At 47.7% G+C, this 21,194-nt stretch overlaps 1 protein-coding gene across 1 annotated transcript; it reads right to left on the minus strand.

Moving 5' to 3' along the window:
* Positions 1–3,084: 3,084 nt before the first annotated feature.
* On the minus strand, positions 3,085–3,835 carry LOC112876780 (protein TIFY 11e-like). Its single transcript, XM_025940956.1, has one exon. The coding sequence runs from the start codon at positions 3,681–3,683 to the stop codon at positions 3,225–3,227; it is 459 nt and encodes a 152-aa protein (XP_025796741.1). The 5' UTR covers positions 3,684–3,835; the 3' UTR covers positions 3,085–3,224.
* Between the last annotated feature and the right edge of the window lie 17,359 nt (positions 3,836–21,194).

Below are 21,194 nucleotides of genomic sequence, written 5' to 3' on the forward strand. Positions count from 1 at the left end.
GCAAAGGGTGGAAATCCCAGGTCACAGCCTACAGCTTGGTACTGTGTGGATCGCGAGGGGGCGAAAAGCAATTTCCTCCCCAGCAAGTCCTTTAGAAGTAGTAGTTATCTGCTTCTCTCAAGCAATGGAGAAAGCAGTAATAATTGAAGGGAAAGAGTTGGGATTTGGTTTTACTTCTGTAAAAAAAATTATCCTTAAGCTTTATGGATGGATTTGTCTCCGCGCAAACGCAAACCATGCATGCAGGAGCATGGTAAATTTTCCAAACCACTATAGATTTTTTTAATTTTTTACTATGTATTTAGACATAGGTTATGTTTGAAAAGGTAAAATAAGTTAAATGGAGGAAGCAGGGGAAAACGTGATTTTTATATGGTTTTGAAATGGAAATCACGAGCAGAGTAGCGGGAGCACACTATGCTATGTAGAAAACCAACAGCTCGGGAACGATGCCGACTGGTAATCAATCCTATGCAAAGTCGGCTGACCAGCAGCTCACTTCGCGCCGGGCAGTGCACATGGTCACATGGACAGCCGCCGGCTACATAACACAACACTCCCACAGAAAATCAAAGGCTCCCCACCGGTTTGGTTCCCGACGGACGGATCTTCCCAGATCAGCCTGCCAGCGCCAGCACGTGCGGATTAGGCCGGCGGGGTCGCGTCCCGCCGGCCGGTCCGCCACGCACGCGATGTGCCGGCGCGCGGGGCGCACGCTCGTGCTACGTGAGTGAATTCAACGGTAAACCATCTGAAAGCAGACGCCGGTGGTGGACAAAGCTCCGATCTCCTGCACGCCCCCCAGTGGTTGGCGAAAGCGACGGCGTTCTTGTACTCTGAAACTCTGATCGTATCGCCACCAGGAAGGAAGCTTCTTCGCACCTAGCTAGTTTGTGATCGAAATTCTTTTGGCAAGCAAGATGTCAGACCCGGGGCCACCGGGCTGGACATGTTACGGAGTTTAAGAGATTAAGCCCGTCTTATCTCTTATTCATTTTGTTTATCTCTTGTTTATCCTGTTTAAATAGGAGATAGAGCTAACCAACACGGAGAGGATCTACTCGAGATCAATTCTGGTGTGATCCCTCGGAGGGGGTTGGTTAGCATCTTTGTAACTCTGACCCCTCAGATATATAAGGGAGGTCAGGGACCCCCCTCAAAACAGAAGATCGTTAGGTCATCCTACACCAAAGGCAATACAAACCATACAGGACGTAGGGTGTTACGCTCCGTGCGGCCCGAACCTGTCTAAGTTTTGTGTTCCTTGCACCTTCGAGTTCCTGATCTCGGCGTCTCTTCACCCAAAACTTACCACCTTGGGCATATTCCTCGGTGGGCAGTCGGTTAAACACCGACAGCTGGCGCGCCAGGTAGGGGAGCGCGTCGAAGGTCCACCGGCGAGCTCGATGGCATTTTTCAATTTCGCCAGGTCAGTTCCCTCTCAGGGCACGACATTCGTTTTTGGTTCATGGGTCTGCGTCGCAGATGGTGCGGGCAGTTTCCGACGATTCCTCGTCGACATGAAGCCAAAGACCTCTGTTGCGGATCTCCGCAGCGACCTCGATAAGTTCGTCGGCGGGCTCGACAACTTGTCGCTCCACACTTCCGCAGCACAGATCGAGATGGAGTCCGCTCCATCCTCGACTTCTTCCGGTGTTGCGGTAATTCCCCCTGGTTTGGACTCATTCCAATCTAGGGATCTGCATAACCGATTTCAACTCGGCTTGTGCGAATCGGCCACTGACTTTCAGGAGGCCAACGCCTCTGGGTCCCTCTCCATGTTAGAGAAGGACCTGGACTTGCTACCCCAGGCCGGAAAGCCTGAAGCCACCGCGTGTCGGGGGGCTTCGGGTTGTTCCGGTACCGGAGATCTGGTGGTCACCTCTCTGTCGGAGGGGCACGTGGTGCATTGGAGGGGCATGACGCCACCAGGAAGGAAGCTTCTTCGCAGCTAGCTAGTTTGTGATCGAAATTCTTTTGGCAAGCAAGGCAATTGTTCTTTGACCGGAGAGACTCGATCGAGGCATGTGTTGTTGGAATATTTAGGCTCAGCCTATATAAATTCAAATAATTTTAATAAAATTTTAAAGATCTATTAGTGCAAAGGTGTATGGCAACAAGTTAGTCCCACCTTACTAGTGGAGGTGGAGGAAACCAACTTAAATAGTTAGATGCTCTCCATGCTCTTGCAAGTGTAGGTGAGAGGAAAAAGGAAGAACACACGCGCGCTCGCTCACCTCGCCGGGCTTGGGCTTCGGGCGAAGAGTGCGGGCGTGAATGGTTCGCCAAAATTCAGTCCAATCCTTGCGGGCACGCAGCTTTCTTTTGCAGATTTGTTTTACCACTTCGAATCTGTTACGGATTTCACGCGCGAAATTTTGGAAATTTGTAACCGACTTGGTTTCTGGGACGCCAAAAACCCTAGCAGTTCTTTTTTATAAATACGCACGGGTGCTGAAAATAATAAAAAACAGAAGACGCACAATACGCCTCAACCTGCCTGCTGCGCCGCCGCGTATGCTACTTCATCCTGTTCGTCGGCGTGCACCGGCGATCGGGAGAGCAGGTCTCCGGAACCTCACCCTCAGCGATCCTGCACCTGGAGAGAGCGAATAAGGTTTTTGGGAAGTGCTCTGCGCGACTGCTCGAACGCTTCTACATCGCCGTCCTCTAAGTTCTCGTCGCCACGGCTTATCTTCCTCCTCATCAATGGGGGGCGACTTGGCGTCATCAAGCGCGCGGAGGTGCTGATCGTCGCCGTCGTCTTCTTTACCCGGTTATTCCGGTCAGAAAAGAAACCTACGGTTTTCTATCCCTGACTATATCTTCCGGTCAGAAAAGAAACCTACGGTTTTCTATCCCTGACTATATCTTTCATACCTAGTATGATATGGTTAGGATTGATCTTGCTGCTGTAATATTTTATCTTTCTGTACGTAATTTTCGTTATGGTCATGATTTATTTTTAGATTAATTTAAAACTGAAACTCTCATTTTTCATGTCATGTCTCCCATCCCGGTGGGCAAGAACGCTTTCACAGGAAATTCCAAGTTTTTTTTCTCTTTTCCTGAATAGTATTCATGAAAACGCGCAAGAAATTTCATCTCCATTCGGACTGCAAGGAACAATTTGGAGTCATTTCATTCTCTGTTCAATCCATCTTCCTACTATGCTACAAACACGTACTGGTAACAACTAGTAACAAGCAGCAACAGCACGCGAATCAGAGCGCGAGTGCGAGATGGTCCGAGTGCGGCGACGCGGCGTCCGGGCGGCTGTAGGGCGTCCCGCGCGCGGCGGCGCGGCCCCTGCGCTTCTCCATGAACCGCTGCAGCGACGCCTTCCTCGCCACCGGCAGGTCGCCCGCCGCCAGCGCGCGCGGCGCCGCCCCCTGCGCGGCCGCGAGGCGGAGCAGCTCGGCTGCCCTGTCGGCGGGGACGTCCTCGAGCACCACCACGCCCCCGCCGTACGAGATCGTCAGCTGCTGCGGCGCCGGCCCGGCCGCCTCCGCCTCGTGCGCGACGGGCACGTCCGCGCCCGGCATGAGAGGGAGCACCGCCACCGGCCGCGCCTCCGCCGCCGTCGCCGCCGCCTTGACGTACTGGCTCAGCACGCCGCACGCCGCCGCGAACCGGGCGCTGCCGCGGCCTTGGCGCTGAACGCTCCCCGCCGCCGCTGCCATTCCCTTTGATCCTTGGCTGCTGTCTAAGCGAGCTTGCTGCTTCTCGATCTTGATCCTTATCAAGTTGGGGGATGAAGAAGAACTGATGATTCCACGGATGCGTTTGGAGCTTGAGGGATGGACTTGGCCTTGGGGATGAGCCTGCTTGGCTCTGATTTTATATCTGCGGCGAGATAGCAGGAGGAGGCGGGTGGGAACGAGGGAATATCGCGGTGCGTGCCGTGTGAAAGCAGCTTCTTTTTTCTGGCCCCGTCTGCCACGACGAACACGTGATGGTTTGGAGACGGATTGGCTAGGGACGCCGCGATATTTTTTTTGGAAGTGGTTGGCATTTGGCAAGGGTTAGGCTCTAGCTGTCCTGATGGTTTGGTTTCATGTGTGTATACGGAATGCCTTTAAAATTACTCACACGTGTTTCTTTTGTAGGACTAACCAGCGAATATTATTAGGCAATTTTGGTAATTTCAATCACTTAGAACTTTTTTTTTGCCACACAACTAAATCTGCATTTACTCCGTCCTACAAGAAGATTACCCCAAAAAATCCGCACGTGCCACACTAGCCTCATGGTGGTCATTACTTAACCTACCGGCTATAGTATTTAATAAAGGACATGTCTACAATAAGTATTTCATTTTTAATATATATACACCATAATTATGGTAAAACCTAACCATTAAATCATCATTGACATTTTGGTTTTAAATTTCTTTAAAAGCAACATATCTTGAATTGTTGAATTTGAATTTGTTCATTCAAACGTTGCTCAAAAGTAAAAGGAATTATTAATTTGGTGAAGACTGTAAACTCCGAGCTTACAGACATGAACCATTTTGGCCCCAAAGGTGAGAACACTTTACCTATACCACGTTCGAACTCACAACGAGTAGTAACTCCACTGTGATAAGGGGGGGGGGGGGGGGGGATGCAAAAAACCACCACCCTATATAGATTGTGTTGTTGCAAATGCTCACACTCCATATGATTCTGCTGTAGAAATAACCTCAATGCACATATGCTTAAACGGAATTAGTTACTTTCAGAGTATAATCCTGATGCTTTCTTCGGATTTCACAAAATGAATCATTGATGAGAGATTGAAAGTTGTCAGATTGAATTTGCTATTTGCAAATCAATAAATAATAAAATTACTGCAATATGGTGAATTAACCTAATCCAAGCACTTGAACAAGTTTGACCTTTCTTGACTCTACATCAGCGAAAATGATCGGGTAATCAGGTGCAACTGTGGTGGTTTTTGCAACATAATAGGGTGTGCTTTTGCAACAAAACAGTTTAGGAGGCATGTAAACGCGAAGCGACATATGTGGTGACTTTTTTATTTTTTCCTTCTAATGTGGACCTTTTTTTTATAGAGGAGCAATGACATTCACGTAGTACACCCGACTAAAAGTATCTCCCAACACATCCAACTATCATTGCATCCACGCAAGCTCCAATTCATGATAGCCTTCAATAGACAATTAGAAATCCCTTTAGAAAACACCACAAGGACAACTCAAAATAACTCCTACTCGAGAACAAAATAAAAATTTTAGAGTCAACATCTCGTAAATCTAATGGTTTGATTGCTCGATCACTGCTGCACATCCTAGTTTATTTAGCAATGAATTGACAAAGAAACTTTTGGAGTTTGCATTGGGACTGACAGCCCTAATTTCGGGGCATGGGATTTTCTCTCTCTATCGAATAGTTGTGGAGAATGGACTTAATCATGCGAATGTCCAACAAATTTATTTATTGTGCAATGCTGCATATATTCCACGAATCCGTAAAATTTAATCTAGTACATGCATGTTGAACATGAATACAATCTCTGCTGGCTGCGCGAATCCTCACCAAAAGAGTTATTAAGTAGTAGTACTACTCCCTCCATCTACTTTATAAGACGCACACGCATATCAAAATTCAAACTTTACCATCTTTAACCAACAATTTGACTATTAATGTAAACTTTATATGATTGGATTCGTAATCAAATATACTTTACCATGATTATATGTTTATGATAACATGCTGCTCAAGTTTTGGCCAGCCCGGATTATCTCCGGTGGTACCAGCAGGATCAGACAGTGATGATCGCCCTGCTGGCTTCCATGTCCGAGGATATTCTCGGGCAGATGACACGCCTCACCTCCGCACGTCAAGTCTGGGAGGCACCGCATGACATGTTCGGCTACTAAACTCGAGCGCGCGTCATGCAGGTTCGCTATCAGCTATCTAATTTGAAGAAGAAGGGTCTAGGTGCAGCTGAGTACTTCGACGGGATGAAAGGGTCACTACACCAAAACAGGTCAATTTCGTCGGCCAAATTTATTTTTGTCGGCCTGAGCTAAGCTGACGAAAATACGTAAATTATTTCGTCGGTTTGTGAAAGCCGACGAAATTACCTTATTTTCATCGGCCTGATAAGGGCTGACGAAACAAACGTCTTATTTTCGTCGGCTTAACCTAGGCCGACGAAAATAAGATCCTATTTTCGTCGGCCCGCTCAGACCCACGAAATTAAGCTCTTTATTTTCATCGGCCCGCTCAGGCCCACGAAATTAAGGTGTTTATTTTCATCGGCCCATTTAACCGATGAAAGTACCTGTACCCTAATAAATCGCCACGCAACCCGGCTGCCAGCCGCCAGCCGCCACACTTATCACTCGATCCCGCCCGCCCCCGGAACCCTCGCCCCGGCCGCGCGGCACGCCGCCACCCCCCGCCGCGCCGCGCGCCCCGCCGCCCGCCGCCCCCTTGCGCCCTGCCGCCCTCGCACCCCGGCTGCCCCCGCCGCCCGCGCGGCCCGCCGCCCCCGCCGCTCCCGCACGCCGCCGCCGCCCCCCGCCGCCCGTGCGCCCCGCCGCCCCCCGGCCCCGCGCCCTGCTGCCCCCGCCGCGCCGCGCGCCCCCCCGCGCCCCCCGGGGATGAGCTCCAATTTATTGTCAGATTAATGTTCCTTGTTCACTTAGTGCTGATATTGATAACATGGTTTTGTTTTCAAACTCAAATCCAGTGCTGATATTGATAACATGGTTTTGTTTTCAGACTCAAATCCAATGCTTCGCAATGGAGAGACCGGAGATTGGATTGGGACATTTCAAGGCCACAAAGGTGCTGTTTGGAGCGCTTGTCTTGACACCAATGCTCTGCGTGCTGCCTCTGGTTCCGCTGACTTTTCAGCGTATGGTTCTCACCCCGCAAACTCCTCTCCGTGTTACCTTGATTATAATCCTTCTATGGTATTTTTGATACATTAATGTTGGCATGTTGTATGTTGTGATGGCTTGGTAAACAAACTTATAATATATGCTGCAGTTTTCCTCGAGCAGACCTAAAGCTATTGTTAACAAGACAGATTACAGCTGTGAGAACCGCCCAATTTAACACCATTTTAGACGAATCGCCGGTCGTTATAATTAAGATGAGAGCTAACACGCGCTCGCGCTTCGGCGTGCCACGTGTTAACCCACATCTAAATCACGACGACCAACACGACATTCACCCAAAATGAGGCTAAATCCGGTAGTCCAGGTATGTGCTCCACCATATGTCCAAGATCATGCATATACACATACCGTTTACAATCTAGTATTTCGCCATTGTACCACAAGGAGCAATTTTAAATAGCAAGCTCAAATTGAAGTTAAGGTTCAACACAAGTTACAAGCCTTGGGCTCACAATCCAAATTAAAAGGGACATAATTCATGAAGTTTAGTGTGACATGATAATTCCCCAAAAGACGAGTACGCAGCGGAAAAATAAAGCGCGCAACGAGACGGAGTCTTGCTCAAGGACGCCGTCGAGGCCACAATGACCTACTCCTCGCCCGCACCGGGATCGGCGGGGTAGAAGTGGCCAAAAATAATTTCCGGCTCACCTGCAACTTAGTTAAAGAGATATAGCAACATGAGTACAAAGGTACTCGCAAGACTTACGCGAATAAGTAAACAAGGAGTATGCAAATGAGGGCTCACAAGAAAGCTTTAGGGTTAAGTTGTTAGCATAAGCATGAACTTTCTAACCAAAACCTATTCTAGCATCCTAGCATTTTTATTATCTTGCCCAATCCCACCATAAAATTTTAGTTAAACATTGACCAACCATAAGAGGTGACATAAGCATCATACACCACATACGACCAAGATCGATACAACTACGAAGAATTCGTCGAAACTTGAGCTTGCTCATAACCGAGAGCGCGGCAATTCGAATTGATTAAATTAACCTTGCAAGGGTGTACTTCTTTACCCACACGACACAAGGACCATGCGACTCACCCAACCGATCACATTGGGCAAGGGGGTACTCGCATCAACCTTTCTCGACAAGTTCGATCGTTGAACATCACGCCTAACTTGCGCGGAGAGTTACCTAGGTCCACCGGGGACACCCCTAAGCCTCTCTACAAAGCCCCATGGCCACGCATCTAGGACCGTGCATCAAAGATAAAACTTAGAAGGTAATTGGTTTATCCATACCATGATTGGATATGTGGTAGTACGTTATCAATGCTCAAAGACCGAGGTCATCCACGGACGGTCCTTAATCGGTTCAAGCGGGTTATGCCTCCGAGACTCCTTTCTCTAGGCCCTACCTTCCGCTCAAACCACGAAACCACACTTTCCAACTATACCGACCCAACATCAACGAACCGACACCGGACAACGTGTTTAAGGCACAAGACGTGGGTGGACATCGTGTCCTATTCCAAAGTTTTCCCTACAAGCTATAAACCATCTCTAAGCGTGGCTAAGCATTTATTTAGTGAAGTTGTACTAACTACGTGTACCAAGGACAAGGATGTACAATTCAAGAATGGATAAGGCATGAAAAATAGGACCATCGATGCAATAGAATAATATTTAACATAAGCATAAGTATATACCCAAGTGAAATAACTAAATTTAAACAAGTTGAGTAGGTCAAGAGATCATGCTTAGCTGCTTGCCTTGGTTTTCCTCGGACTCAACCACGAACTCTACTCCCGGCTCGGCTTCGACGGTTGCGGAAGGCTCAACGGGTTCGTCCTCCGGAGTCTCGGTCACTAAAATGCATGAATGATATGCGTGCATTAGAATGATGCCGATGACATGAAATGAGATGATATGATATGGATTGGAATGAAGCACCACTCAAAACACGGAAGCGAGCAAGCAAAACACATCGAAGCGCGATTAATGTTTAAATCTAAGCCCGAAGGCGAACCTACTCACAAAACAAATGGCAGGAGCAATTCATAGATTTAATTCTGAACACAGAGAATCTCAAGAGAAAATCATGAGAGTTGGATTTGCAGCTAAATTAATTTTGTGGGATTACTTATGGTTTCTACAAATTTCAGCTACTAGAATTAATTTAAATCTTAAAGGCTACTCAAAACATTTTCAAAAATCCTAAGAAAATTACCAGGGCTACTAGATATGACAAAAAGAATAACAGAAAAGGTTTTGGTATTTTATCATTTTTCAAACAAAAGATATGAAAATTACAAGTTTGCAGGCAGCAAAACAGAAGTTTAATAAAACTCTATCAAACATCCTAGGAACAATTACACAACTTGCACTATGAGAAAAAGCATTTTACAGGGAATATAACAAACTTTAGTTTGACATTTTTAAGATATTACACAAAAATCTAAACAATTTTCTTACTTTACAAAAGGAAAGGCATAAATATTTGCACAAGATATTATCATGCTTGAAAGTAATTTTACTGCGTAGACCTATTGTAGAGGAAACAAAAAAAAACAAATCTCACAATTGTTAGAGCCCTAGAACAATTTCTACACATTTTACAATCTTTCAGCATATTTAAACAAAACAAAACAGCCCCAAAAGGGCTAGGGCCACCCGGGCCAGCACCCGGTGGGCGCCGACAGGTGGGCCCGCGGGGACCGGGGCCGAGTCAAGGCCAGCCGCGGCCTTGACCCGCCGCGGACGCGGCCAGGGCGCGCCGTGGCGCGGCCCGCATGCGAACACGCGCGCGCGCGACGTCGCGGCGGCCGGCACGAGGCCGCGGCCCACGGGCGCGAACGCACAAGGGCGGAGCGCGCGCGGGCAGCGCAGCGCGGAGGGGGCGCTCACCCGCAGCGCGGACGAGCGAGGCGGGGCGGCGGAGAACAGGACGGCGGAGAGTGGCGGCGGCGGACGGGGGCGCGCGTCGGGGAGCGGCGGCGGTGAAGGAAAGGGGCGATTGGGGGCCGGGGTCGAGTGAGTAGGTGGAGGGGAAGCTTCGCGCGCGGGGAATCAGGCGGAGGTGGAGCGACGGCGGGGGATTGCGGCGGCGGCGGCTCGGACTAGGAGAGGAAGAGGCGGAGGCAGGGGCGTGCGGTTCAAATGGGGAGCGGGGAGAGGAAGGCGAAGCGGCGGGGAGAGAAGAGAGAGCGGCGCGCGGGACTCGAAGGGGCGGCGGTGGCCACGATGGACGAGCCAGCGGCCGCCGGCGTGCGCCACCGCGCGGGCGCCCAATGGGCGGGCGCAGAGGCGCAGGAGGCGCGGAGGGGGAGGCTGACGTGCGGTCCCGGGCGCGCGGAGGAGAGAGGGAGGAGGCAGACAAGTGGGGCCGGGAGAGGAAGAAAAAGAAAAAGGCAATGGTTCAACTTACAAAATCAAAAACATGCATTTCCTGAGCTCAAAAAATCACCAAATGTTTACTGAAGCCATATTAAACCATCAAGAACACAATGAAACCACTAGAACTCAAAAATCTATTATGGATTGATCACAAAAATTCAAACAACAATGCAGTTTTCAAACATTCCAAGAATTTTATGGCTCGGCAGAGACACCCAAAAATTTAGTAAAAATATCCAAAATTCATCATTTGAAATCTAGTATTTGAATAAAATATTTGGGGGCACAGCCACATAGCAATTTTTAAACTTCCTTCACAACTTGCACATAAATCCTACAAGAAAAATAGATGCTCATGATGTAATTTAGTGCATATGATGCTCCTTGGTGCTTGGATGATGCTCATGATGATGTTTTAAATTTTTATCTTGTGCTTTTACATTTTGGGTCATGACAATTCTCCCCCCCTTAAGAAAATCTCGTCCCGAGATTTGGTAGATAGAGAACGTTAAAGCTTTGAGTGTAGGGAGGCCATATTCACCTAGACAAGATAAACATCGAAAAAGGGATGTACAAGGCATGGGTGGTGTGGCGTGGTAGGGCATCGCTAACTTCTCTTTGATGGTGATTGTGTACACATATAAGATACCTAGAAGGATGGACTTCTTAAGGAAAGTTGGGTGCGGTGGGAGAAGCTTGAGGACTCACTCATTGGAAGAAGAAGTCGGGGTAGTCTTGACGCAAACGATCCTCGCGTTCCCATGTGGCTTCATCTTCGGAGTGGTTGCTCCATTGAACTTTCACAAACTTCACCATACTTCGTTTTACTTTCCTTTCAACATGATCTAGGATGGCAATAGGATGCTCTTCGTAGGTAAGGCCCGCTTGAAGATCGAGTGATTCAAGGTCGATGGCGTCGGTAGGAACACGAAGGCATTTCTTCAATTGAGAGATATGAAACACGTTGTGAATGGTGGAAAGTGATTGGGGAAGATCCAATTGATAAGCCACCATTCCAATCCTTTTAGTGACTTGGAAAGGTCCGACGAAACGAGGTGCCAATTTACCCTTAACTCGGAAGCGACGAGTACCCTTGAAAGGAGAGACCTTAAGATAGACATAATCACTGACCTTGAAATGGAGTTCACGGCGGCGACGATCGGCATATAGCTTTTGATGGGATTGAGCAATGCGAAGATTTTTGCGAATGATCTTAACTTGGTCTTCGGCATCTTTCACCAAATCCGGGCCAAAGAAAGGCCTTTCCCCGGATTCGGACCAATTGATAGGTGTTCTACAACGCCGTCCATAGAGAGCTTCAAAGGGAGACATCTTGATACTTGCTTGATAGCTATTATTATAAGAAAACTCCGCAAATGGCAAACAAGTGGCCCACTTCTTCTCATATACTAGAACACAAGCCCGTAACATATCTTCAAGGATTTGATTCACTCTCTCGGTTTGGCCATCGGTTTGAGGGTGGTAAGCGGTACTATAGGTGAGGTCGGTTCCCATGGCTTCATGAAGACTTCTCCAAAAGTGGGCAACAAATTGAGGACCATGATCGGAGACAATTGTTTTAGGAACACCATGAAGACATACAATGCGAGTAAGATACAACTCCGCATATTGCTTGGCTCGATAGGTAGTCTTGACCGGAAGAAAATGAGCCGATTTGGTTAGACGGTCAACAATTACCCAAATGGAATCATACCCATGAATAGTCTTCGGCAACCCGGTGATAAAGTCCATTCCAATATTTTCCCACTTCCATGATGGAATAGGCAAAGGTTGAAGAGTACCGGCCGGTTTGAGATGCACGGCTTTAACCCTTTGGCAAACATCACACTCGGCGACATATCGAGCGATTTCCCGCTTCATGCGAGTCCACCAAAATCTTTGCTTAAGATCTTGAAACATTTTAGTGCTACCCGGATGAATAGAGAATTGAGAATTATGAGCTTCATCAAGAATTAAGCGCCTCAAGTTGTGATCCTTCGGCACGACAATACGTTTCCCAAAGAATAGGACTCCTTGATCATCACAAGAAAAACATTGAGCTTTACCCTCCTTCATTAGTGTACGAATGCGGGCCATACCTTTGTTATTTCTTTGAGCTTCCCTAATTTGATCATAGAGATTGGACTTGATTATAAGAGCACCAAGATGACCTCCCATGACCATACCCATTTCAAGTTTCCGGAATTCATCACAAAGAGTATGAAGAGGAGGTCCCATGGTCAAACAATTGCATTGGGCCTTGCGGCTTAGAGCATCGGCAACGACATTCGCCTTGCCGGGGTGATAGTGGACTTCAAGATCATAATCTTTGATCAATTCAAGCCATCGACGTTGCCTCATGTTGAGATCGGATTGGGTGAAGATATATTTAAAGCTCTTGTGATCGGTGTAGATATTGCAATGATTTCCAAGAAGATAGTGACGCCAAATCTTTAGAGCATGGACCACGGCCGCAAGCTCCAAATCATGGGTCGGATAATTTTCTTCATGCCGCTTGAGTTGACGAGAGGCATAGGCCACCACTTGGCCTTCTTGCATAAGAACACAACCAAGACCAACGCGAGAGGCGTCACAATAGACATCGAAGTTCTTGTGAATATTTGGTTGAGCTAAAACGGGAGCGGTAGTAAGACGATCTTTAAGAGTTTGAAAGGCTTCTTCGCAAGCTTGAGACCATTCGAACTTGACCCCATTTTTCAACAATTCGGTAATAGGCTTGGCAATTTTTGAGAAATTTTCTATGAACCGGCGATAATATCCCGCAAGCCCAAGAAAACTCCGAATATCGGTGATGCTTCGAGGTTGCTTCCAATCAAGAACATCTTGCACCTTGCTAGGATCGACGGCGACGCCATCCTTGGAGAGAATGTGACCAAGAAAGGATACTTTCTTGAGCCAAAACTCGCACTTGCTAAACTTGGCATAAAGATGATGCTTCCGAAGTTTTTGTAACACAATATGGATATGGTGAGCATGATCATCCCGAGTCTTCAAATAGATAAGTATGTCATCAATAAAGATAACCACAAAGATATCGAGCTCCTCCATGAAGATACTATTCATTAAGTACATGAAATATGCCGGGGCGTTGGTGAGGCCAAAGGACATGACGGTGTATTCATAGAGACCATATCTAGTAGAGAAAGCCGTTTTTGGAATATCTTCTTGACGGATTTTGATTTGATGATAACCCAACCTTAGATCAATCTTGGAGAAATAACAAGCTCCCGATAATTGGTCAAACAAGATATCGATTCGAGGAAGGGGATACTTATTTTTGACGGTGACCTCATTCAACGGACGGTAGTCAACGCACATCCGTAGACTATCATCCTTCTTCTTCACAAAGAGAGCCGGGCATCCCCAAGGAGAGGAGCTCAGACGAATGAAACCCTTATCCAAAAGGACCTTGAGTTGCTCTTTCAATTCTCTTAGCTCATTAGGAGGCACACGGTAGGGACGCTTGGAAATGGGAGCCGTCCCGGGCATCAATTCAATAACGAACTCCACCTCACGATCGGGAGGCATGCCCGGTAATTCTTCCGGAAAGACATCCGGATACTCGCAAACCACGGGAATACCTTCCAACGCCGTGGTTTCGGTACCCGCCAAGGAATAGAGACAAGCTTTCTTTGTGGCGAGAGAGAGAAGAACCCTATCCCCGGAGGGGTGCAAGAGATCGATGGTGCGTGGCCCACATTTGATAACCCCATCATGCTTTCCCAACCAATTCATCCCAAGAATTACATCTAAGCCTAGCCTATCTAGGATGAGAAGATTTGCTCGAAAGGTGGCTCCCTCAATAAGAATTGGGACTTTATCAACAAAGTGCTTAGAGATGATTTCCCCACCCGGTGATTCTATGTGGTAAGGTTGTGGTAGGGTTTGCATTTGGAGTTTGCTATGCATCATGAACTTCTTGTTAATGAAAGAAAGGGTTGCTCCGGAATCGAAAAGAACGAGGGCGGGATGGGAGTTTATGAGAAGCGTACCCATGAGTACTTCGGCATCGTCCGGAACCTCTTCCGCGGTGGTGTAGTTGAGACGGCCACGCTTAGGAGCTTGCGATGGCTTGGCTCCTTGGCGTGGGGCTTGCGGTGGAGGGTTGTTAGGTCTTGGTGCATTGGAGGTGCCGCCTTGCCTTGGTGAAGGACAATACTTGGAAATATGACCCGTGCCACCACAATTGTAGCACGGAACCCTTAGAGCGCCGCTTGGGTTGTTCCAAAAGGCATTGGCCGGCCTTGGGGGTTGTCCTTGAGGTGGTTGAGGATGACGCGCCACCCACATCGGGCGCGGTGGTTGCGCACCCGGCGCACGCGGTGGGGGAGGTTGAGGCCCCACACGTGGGCGAGATGAGCTACCACCCGCCGAGGTAGGAGCGGGACGCTTATGCTTGGCCTCGAGTCTCTTCATCTTGTGCTCGGCACGGATAGCAATGTTCACCAAGTCATTGAAATCATCAAACTTGGTGGTGGATAGCTTGTCTTGTAGCTCTTCCGAGAGGCCGTCATAGAACCTCTCCCGCTTCTTGGCATCGGAGGACACTTCATCGGGTGCATATTGAGATAGAGTATTGAAGGCATTGACATAGGCCATTACATCCCGATGGCCTTGGGTGAGGTTGAGGAATTCCTTCTTCTTGATGTCGATGATACCTTTAGGAATATGGAAGGAGCGAAAAGCCGTCCGGAATCCTTCCCATGTGAAACGGTGATTGGCGGGTTGAGAAGCCTTCCAATTCCGCCACCAAGCCCCCGGAGCATCATGGAGTTGGTGAGCGGCGAATAAGACCTTATCATGCTCATCACATTGGATGAGGTTGAGCTTCTCCTCAATGACATGAAGCCAAAAATCCGCGTCAAGAGGATCCTTGGAGCCACAGAAGATAGGTGGGTTGGTGCGGAAGAAATCCCCAAACTTGTTTACTTGCGGCTCCTCCCTAGGAGCTTGAAATCCAATATTGCCCAAGTTGCCGATATGATTGACCAATTGCCCAAGTAGTTGAGTTTGTTGGGCAAGCACATCGGCGAAAGTGGGGTGGACGGGAGGTCCGGGAAGATCGTTGTTGTTGTTGTTGTTGTTGTTGTTGTTGTTGTTGTTGTTGTTGTTGTTGTTGTTGTTGTTGTTGTTATTGTTATTCCCACCCGAACCGTTCCCGCGGTTCACGCCGGTTCCCGAACGCAAATTCATCCTAGCAAGAGTTTAAGATAAGTTAGCGACCGAGGAAGAAATAATAATCTTAAGGAGAATGATGGAATGATAAGGCGTAGATAATGACTTGACTTAAGATCGAGATTCGAGCGGTAACTTATCAAAGAAAATATATAAATGCGACGAGTGTCAAAGATTTGATCATCACCATTCAAGGTCACTAGGGCAGATTTAGAGAGCAAGAAAGACGGAAAACGGTCACCCACATGCTTTATAATTGTTATATGTGTATGCGTGCATGTATGCAACATATGAGTGCAATATGCCGTCACCTCACATCATTTCCACATGATAATATAGGGTTCATAAATAACTCCTAAGGAAGCACGCATGAAAGGTACGCAAATAACTCGCATAAATAAACCACTAATAACACATCGAGGCCTAACCATAATCATGAGATTAACTTGACCTTAGTTCCCAAGCATCCAAAAGAGTTTAATCATCACAAAATGAGCGCGTCTTAACGTTCTAGCGCTTAATTCCACCTTACAACCGCATCAACCCAAGTGCCACGTCCCTCCTACTAGCACTTGGACTAATGGGCGACTTTCCCTCTCACTAGCCGATAAGCAATCATGGGTCAAAAGGCTCTGGAAACCCCAAAAGATTTGCGCGGGTGGCGGGCACCATATGGAACCGACGCACGGGCAACCCCATCGAAATGGGATTGTATGATCCCTGCATCTCGGCCCAAGTACCCACCACATGCGGAAAGCGGTGTGATGGAGGCGCTTCCTCATGCGGCGTGTTCCGCGCCCAGTCATCCATGATCTTCCTTGGCAACTTCATCGACCGAAGGTAAGGCTCCACTTGGTATTGGAGGCGGACGAGACGACTCCTTGTCTCCTCCAACTCCCATACCAAACTCCGGTGCGCCATCTCGTAGGCGGAAATGGTGTCCGCCATGCACGTCTCCAAGGTGTACGGTCCCATCGGAGGTGAGACAACATGAGCAATGGGATCCTCTGGTCCCCTCACCGGAAGGTAAGTGAACGGAGCCTCCCAAAGCTCACGGTGCTCGTAGCGAAGACGGGCGATGGCTTCAAGAGCCACCTCTTGAATAACCATCTGCACGGAGGTACCACAGGCGCGGAAGTTGTACTTCATGGCTCCCACCACCCACCTTGGCTCAAGGTGGAGGCTCGCCATGTACTCCACCAAACCAACACCCAAGCCGCGAGCATAGACCTCGTACTCGGGCTGGAAAAAGTAGTGCGAGCTCCTCAACATCTCGTTGAGGATCGCCGGGAACCCAATCGTGTTCGGAGCGCGAGTCGCCATGATCAAAGTGACCATCTATTCAATAAAACATAAGAGATTAAGCATATTTAATTGACAGGTGAAGCAGTAGACGGAATATTAGCTCTAAGACAAAGGGAGGAAGTTAGCAATCAATCCTTAAGTTCAAATTTTAGAAAAAGAAATATTAATGCAGGTATTCAATTTTATTTCGCTCTCAACCCCCTTTTAGCAAACTTTTAAGTTCACTTCGTGGAACCTTGGCTCTGATACCCGCTGTGAGAACCGCCCAATTTAACACCATTTTAGACGAATCGCCAGTCGTTATAATTAAGATGAGAGCTAACACGCGCTCGCGCTTCGGCGTGCCACGTGTTAACCCACATCTAAATCACGACGACCAACACGACATTCACCCAAAATGAGGCTAAATCCGGTAGTCCCGGTATGTGCTCCACCATATGTCCAAGATCATGCATATACACATACCGTTTACAATCTAGTATTTCGCCATTGTACCACAAGGAGCAATTTTAAATAGCAAGCTCAAATTGAAGTTAAGGTTCAACACAAGTTACAAGCCTTGGGCTCACAATCCAAATTAAAAGGGACATAATTCATGAAGTTTAGTGTGACATGATAATTCCCCAAAAGACGAGTACGCAGCGGAAAAATAAAGCGCGCAACGAGACGGAGTCTTGCTCAAGGACGCCGTCGAGGCCACAATGACCTACTCCTCGCCCGCACCGGGATCGGCGGGGTAGAAGTGGCCAAAAATAATTTCCGGCTCACCTGCAACTTAGTTAAAGAGATATAGCAACATGAGTACAAAGGTACTCGCAAGACTTACGCGAATAAGTAAACAAGGAGTATGCAAATGAGGGCTCACAAGAAAGCTTTAGGGTTAAGTTGTTAGCATAAGCATGAACTTTCTAACCAAAACCTATTCTAGCATCCTAGCATTTTTATTATCTTGCCCAATCCCACCATAAAATTTTAGTTAAACATTGACCAACCATAAGAGGTGACATAAGCATCATACACCACATACGACCAAGATCGATACAACTACGAAGAATTCGTCGAAACTTGAGCTTGCTCATAACCGAGAGCGCGGCAATTCGAATTGATTAAATTAACCTTGCAAGGGTGTACTTCTTTACCCACACGACACAAGGACCATGCGACTCACCCAACCGATCACATTGGGCAAGGGGGTACTCGCATCAACCTTTCTCGACAAGTTCGATCGTTGAACATCACGCCTAACTTGCGCGGAGAGTTACCTAGGTCCACCGGGGACACCCCTAAGCCTCTCTACAAAGCCCCATGGCCACGCATCTAGGACCGTGCATCAAAGATAAAACTTAGAAGGTAATTGGTTTATCCATACCATGATTGGATATGTGGTAGTACGTTATCAATGCTCAAAGACCGAGGTCATCCACGGACGGTCCTTAATCGGTTCAAGCGGGTTATGCCTCCGAGACTCCTTTCTCTAGGCCCTACCTTCCGCTCAAACCACGAAACCACACTTTCCAACTATACCGACCCAACATCAACGAACCGACACCGGACAACGTGTTTAAGGCACAAGACGTGGGTGGACATCGTGTCCTATTCCAAAGTTTTCCCTACAAGCTATAAACCATCTCTAAGCGTGGCTAAGCATTTATTTAGTGAAGTTGTACTAACTACGTGTACCAAGGACAAGGATGTACAATTCAAGAATGGATAAGGCATGAAAAATAGGACCATCGATGCAATAGAATAATATTTAACATAAGCATAAGTATATACCCAAGTGAAATAACTAAATTTAAACAAGTTGAGTAGGTCAAGAGATCATGCTTAGCTGCTTGCCTTGGTTTTCCTCGGACTCAACCACGAACTCTACTCCCGGCTCGGCTTCGACGGTTGCGGAAGGCTCAACGGGTTCGTCCTCCGGAGTCTCGGTCACTAAAATGCATGAATGATATGCGTGCATTAGAATGATGCCGATGACATGAAATGAGATGATATGATATGGATTGGAATGAAGCACCACTCAAAACACGGAAGCGAGCAAGCAAAACACATCGAAGCGCGATTAATGTTTAAATCTAAGCCCGAAGGCGAACCTACTCACAAAACAAATGGCAGGAGCAATTCATAGATTTAATTCTGAACACAGAGAATCTCAAGAGAAAATCATGAGAGTTGGATTTGCAGCTAAATTAATTTTGTGGGATTACTTATGGTTTCTACAAATTTCAGCTACTAGAATTAATTTAAATCTTAAAGGCTACTCAAAACATTTTCAAAAATCCTAAGAAAATTACCAGGGCTACTAGATATGACAAAAAGAATAACAGAAAAGGTTTTGGTATTTTATCATTTTTCAAACAAAAGATATGAAAATTACAAGTTTGCAGGCAGCAAAACAGAAGTTTAATAAAACTCTATCAAACATCCTAGGAACAATTACACAACTTGCACTATGAGAAAAAGCATTTTACAGGGAATATAACAAACTTTAGTTTGACATTTTTAAGATATTACACAAAAATCTAAACAATTTTCTTACTTTACAAAAGGAAAGGCATAAATATTTGCACAAGATATTATCATGCTTGAAAGTAATTTTACTGCGTAGACCTATTGTAGAGGAAACAAAAAAAAACAAATCTCACAATTGTTAGAGCCCTAGAACAATTTCTACACATTTTACAATCTTTCAGCATATTTAAACAAAACAAAACAGCCCCAAAAGGGCTAGGGCCACCCGGGCCAGCACCCGGCGGGCGCCGACAGGTGGGCCCGCGGGGACCGGGGCCGAGTCAAGGCCAGCCGCGGCCTTGACCCGCCGCGGACGCGGCCAGGGCGCGCCGTGGCGCGGCCCGCACGCGAACACGCGCGCGCGCGACGTCGCGGCGGCCGGCACGGGGCCGCGGCCCACGGGCGCGAACGCACAAGGGCGGAGCGCGCGCGGGCAGCGCAGCGCGGAGGGGGCGCTCACCCGCAGCGCGGATGAGCGAGGCGGGGCGGCGGAGAATAGGACGGCGGAGAGTGGCGGCGGCGGACGGGGGCGCGCGTCGGGGAGCGGCGGCGGTGAAGGAAAGGGGCGATTGGGGGCCGGGGTCGAGTGAGTAGGTGGAGGGGAAGCTTCGTGCGCGGGGAATCGGGCGGAGGTGGAGCGACGGTGGGGGATTGCGGCGGCGGCGGCTCGGACCAGGAGAGGAAGAGGCGGAGGCAGGGGCGTGCGGTTCAAATGGGGAGCGGGGAGAGGAAGGCGAAGCGGCGGGGAGAGAAGAGAGAGCGGCGCGCAGGACTCGAAGGGGCGGCGGTGGCCACGCTGGACGAGCCAGCGGTCGCCGGCGTGCGCCACCGCGCGGGCGCCCAACGGGCGGGCGCAGAGGCGCGGGAGGCGCGGAGGGGGAGGCTGACGTGCGGGCCCGGGCGCGCGGAGGAGAGAGGGAGGAGGCAGACAAGTGGGGCCGGGAGAGGAAGAAAAAGAAAAAGGCAACGGTTCAACTTACAAAATCAAAAACATGCATTTCCCGAGCTCCAAAAATCACCAAATTTTTACTGAAGCCATATTAAACCATCAAGAACACAATGCAACCACTAGAACGCAAAAATCTATTATGGATTGATCACAAAAATTCAAACAACAATGCAGTTTTCAAACATTACAAGAATTTTATGGCTCGGCAGAGACACTCAAAAATTTAGTAAAAATATCCAAAATTCATCATTTTAAATCTAGTATTTTAATAAAATATTTGGGGGCACAACCACATATCAATTTTTAAACTTCCTTCACAACTTGCACATAAATCCTACAAGAAAAATAGATGCTCATGATGTAATTTAGTGCATATGATGCTCCTTGGTGCTTGGATGATGCTCATGATGATGTTTTAAATTTTTATCTTGTGCTTTTACATTTTGGGTCGTGACAACAGCACCTTTTATGGCTTGCTTAAATCAGTTTTGTTCCATTGTATGCTTGGCTGCTCGCGATGTGTCCATGGAATTTCTTGGTAATATGTTTATGGTGGTCTTTATTTACTTAGTACATGATGTTTTAAGAGTATGCACCAAAAGACTGGATGGATTGCACTAGAACTAGAATAATATGTTGACTGGATGGATTTTCCGCTAGCTACCTGAATGGAAAAATGGAATGTCCAAACTACACTGGATCGTTTACGTGAATGCCATGCAAGTTCAGTTTCCACATGAAGACCTAGAGTGTTATGGTTCCATTTTTGGGAATAGGTTGTTGATTATATCTCTTTCTTTCAGAAAAATATGGGATGCGCTGACAGGCGATGTGCTCCACTCCTTCGAACACAAGCACATTGTCCGTACATGTGCTTTTTCTGAGGTTATGCTCTAACCATGTTAAAGCATTATGCATGTTTCTTTCTCTTAACCAAGTCCTTCCATCGGCTGCTGTTATTACCC

This window comes from Panicum hallii, chromosome 9, assembly GCF_002211085.1.
Source record: "Panicum hallii strain FIL2 chromosome 9, PHallii_v3.1, whole genome shotgun sequence".
NCBI classification, from domain to species: Eukaryota; Viridiplantae; Streptophyta; class Magnoliopsida; order Poales; family Poaceae; genus Panicum; species Panicum hallii.

Bases quoted from the DNA above. Each gene is read 5' to 3' on its own strand.
- LOC112876780 (XM_025940956.1), bottom strand. From the start codon at position 3,683: ATGGCAGCGGCGGCGGGGAGCGTTCAGCGCCAAGGCCGCGGCAGCGCC.